Source organism: Seriola lalandi, unplaced genomic scaffold (assembly GCF_002814215.2).
Source record: "Seriola lalandi dorsalis isolate HSWRI2012SDOR001 ecotype SW California unplaced genomic scaffold, Sedor1 jcf7180002054880, whole genome shotgun sequence".
NCBI lineage: Eukaryota > Metazoa > Chordata > Actinopteri > Carangiformes > Carangidae > Seriola > Seriola lalandi.
Window position 1 is genome coordinate 8,383 of NW_019525433.1, and position 4,244 is coordinate 12,626.

Below are 4,244 nucleotides of genomic sequence, written 5' to 3' on the forward strand. Positions count from 1 at the left end.
CACACACACACACACACACACACACACACACACACACACAGTGTAGCCCTCACAGTCAGTCATGTCCTCGTCTGTGTCCTCTGTGGAGACGGACAGCAGAGACAGTGTCTCATTAAAGACTACAGCAGGACAGCGTCCTTCATGTCTCTGTGTGGCCTCGCTGAGGCGGGGGAGGGGCTGGACGCCGCCTCGCTCTGGATAAAAGAGGCGACAGGTCGTCGAAGCTTCCTGTTATTCTCTGTGAGGTCAGAGGTCAGCTGACGGCAACCAGGATGCGTTGCAATGGTGACACCGGGGGGGTGGGTCACTTCTGCTTCTGGTTCTCTGAACTTTGCACTCACCCAGGCTTTTACCCCCCCCATGAGTGTATGTCCACAGGGTAACTTCTGCTGCTTTAACTCCTGGAGGGTGTGTGTGTGTGTGTGTGTGTGTGTGTGTGTGTGTGTGTGTGTGTGCTTGGCAGGGGTTGGTGGTGATGACATCATGGCAGCACTTTCCACATCCTGTTCAAGCCAAGGTCACTTCCTGTCTGATTGTGTGTGGCTGCTCTCTTCCCTCTCTCTCTCTGTGATGTTCCTCCGTCTCCTCGTTCTTCTTCTCTAACTCTGAGGACGTCTCACTCTCTGTCGTCTCTATCAGACAGGAGGGACAGGGACTGTGTTGGGGACTATCTTCAGCGGCGGATGAATCCACGTGTGTGTGGCAGCAGGACGGTGTGTTTCCTGAAACAGTGGAGCTAATGCTAATGCTAACCCATCTCTTTCTCTCCAGCCTGTCCATCGGGTCAGTTTAAGGCGGGGTCAGGACCTGGTGGGTGTAGCCCGTGTCCAGCCAATAGCAACACGAAGATCCCAGGCTCCGCCTACTGCCCGTGTCACTCCGGTTACCATCGAGCGGACTCCGACCCTGCGCACGCCGCCTGCACCCGTAAGACTTCCTGCCTGTCTTTCTGTCTTAAGGTGGACATCTTATTCTCTAGTTCAGGTCAATTTACAAAAACACTGGGTCCTACGTTTCCCATAATGCACCTGGGTAACATCCGTCATTGTTCAACGCACACACAAACACACATACACACACAAACCAGCACTATTATATTCTTTGCTAACAACACACGCCAAGTGCCCTGACCCCGCCCCCTTCAACTACATCGCCCCAGGCGTCAATTAGGCCTAATTAATAGGCTCATTACCTCTGTGTGTGTGTGTGTGTGTGTGTGTGTGTGTGTGTGTGTGTGTGTGTGTGTGTGTGGTAATTTCACACAGGTAAGGACACACACGCAAGTTTTAGGTTTCAGTGATGTGTGTGTGGAAGCGGAAACTTCTTATCTCGGGTTCAATCAGTCAGAGAGAGAGAGACAGAGAGAGAAAGACAGAGAGACAGACAGACACACAGACAGAGAGAGAGAGAGAGACAGACAGACAGACAGACATACAGACAGACAGAGAGAGAGAGACAGACAGTCAGAGAGAGAGACAGACAGACGGACAGAGAGAGAGAGACAGACAGTCAGAGAGAGACAGAGAGAAAGAGAGACAGACAGAGAGACACAGAGAGAGACAGACAGAGAGAGAGACAGACAGACAGAGAGACACAGAAAGAGAGAGAAAGAGAGACAGACAGAGAGACACAGAGAGAGAGACAGAGAGAGACAGACAGACAGAAAGAGATAGACAGACAGAGACAGACAGAGAGACACAGACAGTCAGAGAGAGAGAGACTAATTATAAAAGAATGCAGACACAGTCTCTATAACCAGTTCAGATCCTGGTCTCCCTGAGAGTCTAAACTCTGGACCAGAACCTTCAGATTGTCGTGACCTCTGACCTTTGACCCACCCCTCAGGCCCCCCCTCTGCTCCCCGCTCCATCGTGAGTCAGATCAACGACACCACGGTGACTCTGGAGTGGAGCGAGCCGCTGGACCGAGGAGGACGAGGAGACCTGACCTACAGAGTCCTCTGCTCCAGCTGCGGGACGGCCACCAAGGTACGCTACGAGACCAGGTAGACCAGGTAGACCAGGTAGACCAGTGAGGACAAGACCAGGTAGACCTAGTGTTGCTTTCGTCAACGAAAACTATGACTAAATATCTTCGTCAACGAACCTTTATCACGTGACGAAAATGATACGAGACGCAACGTAAATGCTGGTCATGTGACGAAAACTATAATTAAATATATAATGCAATATTGTTGACGAATAAAAACGAGACTAAATGTGGTTTACAAAATAAAATCTCTGCTAAAACTTCTCCTCATTTTCGTTGACTAAAACGAGACGAGACGAAATGTTAGAACGTAATTTCGACTTGTTTAGTCTCGTTATTATTATTTTGCAGTATTTCTGTTTCCTGTGTCTCACTTCATCAGGTCGCACTGCGCCGACGCATGTGACATCACTTCCTCAATCCCCACTCGCGGGCGGCATTTAGAAGTTGCAGCTGCGGTTGCACGACAATTTCAGAAACATAACACGACAGAGAAAAGGACCGATGGCCGGCAGCCGGTCGGGTTCTTCTGTGGAAGAAACAGATGAAATGACATTTGGACACAATTTCATTACATAGAGGTGGAAAAAAAACAGAGTGTGTCGTGGGTTTGGCTAAAAGAAAATCTTGGTTTTTAATCTATACTACTAGGTACTTATACTAGACTGGGTTAAATACAACTGCATTACTAGAAAGAGACTAAAATAACATTTTCATTGACTACAACTAGACTAAAATAGTCATGGAGGATTCTGACTAAGACTAAAATGCTCAGACTTTTAGTCGACTAAAACTTGACTTGACTAAAAAGAGTATGAACGTGACTAAAACTAATAAAAACTAAAATGACAGCTTGACACAGACTAGACTAAAACTAAAATTAAAACAGGCCGCCAAAAACAACACTAGGTACACCAGGTAGACCAGGTAGACCAGTGAGGACAAGACCAGGTAGACCAGTGAGGACAAGACCAGAAGGACCAGTGACAACCAGAACCAGACGCGTCCCCTCTCCCCTGACCCCGCCCCCTGTTGTCTCCTCTTCAGGGATTGGCTGGCTCCTGCTCGGCATGTGATGACAGCGTCCTGTACCGCCCGGCGCAGCGCGGCCTGACTCAGCGGCGAGTCGTCATCTGGGGACTCCGTCCACACAGCAAGTACACCTTCACCGTCCAATCACTGAACGGCGTCTCTGCTCTCAGCCAATCAGAGCCGGCCTCCGACAGGGTCAACGTCACCACCAGCAGAGACGGTACAGAACTACATTACCCACAATGCCTTTCATACCAACAGTGTTGATCTGACAGCTGAGGTTCCGCCCCTGTCTCATAACAACACTGTCTTCTGTGTGATTGGTTGCTTACACCCCTTTACTGACTGCTGATTGGTTGGTTTGTGTGTGTAGTCCCGCCCCCAGTGTCCGGGCTGAGGAGGGCGGCGGTCTCAGAGACCAGTCTGACTCTAGACTGGAACATTCCAGTTCTGCAGAACCAGTACCAGATCCTGGACTACCAGGTCCGCTACAGCCCAAAGGTACACACACGCACGCACGCACGCACGCACGCACGCACGCACACAAAGAGAGAGCGAGAAAGCAGATGTCACAGTGATGTCACTGTCCTCAGGACGGCGAGGAGGCGGGGCAGTGGCAGTACGTGTCCTCCAGGTCTTCTTCGGTGGTGCTGACGGGGCTGCAGAGGGCGCTGCTGTATCAGGTGCAAGTCCGCGCTCGCTCTCAGGCCGGGTACGGGTCATTCAGCGCCGCCAGCGTCTTCAACACGCAGCCCGACGGTACGAGTCCATGTTCAGGTCAACAGTCTCTTGTTGTTTGTTTAGTAAATGACTGACGAGAGAAACTGATCAGCTGATTGATTGATTGATTGATTGATGACTGATCTGTTTGTAGGTGCCAGTCGCTCTCAGCTGGTGATGACGGCTGTTCTGGTCTCCATGGGGATTCTGCTGCTCTTTGCCGTGGTGATAGTCGCTGTATTCTGTTACCGGTGAGTGAGAGAGAGAGACAGAGAGACAGAGACAGAGAGAGAGAGAGAGAGAGAGAGAGAGAGAGAGAGAGAGAGAGAGAGAGAGAGAGTGTGTGTGTTCAGGATGCTCCCTCCCTCCCTGCCTCAGCAGAACAATGGAACGCTGACCTCAGGTTCACACACACAGACACACACACACACACACACACACACACACACGAACACACACACAGACACACACACAGACACACACACACACACACAGACACAGAC

General features: G+C 50.6%; 1 protein-coding gene across 1 annotated transcript in view; it reads left to right on the forward strand.

The window, feature by feature from the left end:
* Nucleotides 1–4,006, forward strand: part of LOC111671490 (ephrin type-B receptor 4b-like) — a 5,941-nt gene extending 1,935 nt beyond the window's left edge. The window contains exons 5-10 of the mRNA XM_023428593.2: nt 772–927; nt 1,846–1,988; nt 3,037–3,241; nt 3,395–3,522; nt 3,615–3,780; nt 3,896–4,006. Coding sequence (XP_023284361.2) covers nt 772–927; nt 1,846–1,988; nt 3,037–3,241; nt 3,395–3,522; nt 3,615–3,780; nt 3,896–3,996 — 899 coding nt within the window. The 3' untranslated portion in view covers nt 3,997–4,006. The remainder of the gene's footprint in view (nt 1–771; nt 928–1,845; nt 1,989–3,036; nt 3,242–3,394; nt 3,523–3,614; nt 3,781–3,895) is intronic.
* The last annotated feature ends 238 nt before the right edge of the window (nt 4,007–4,244 follow it).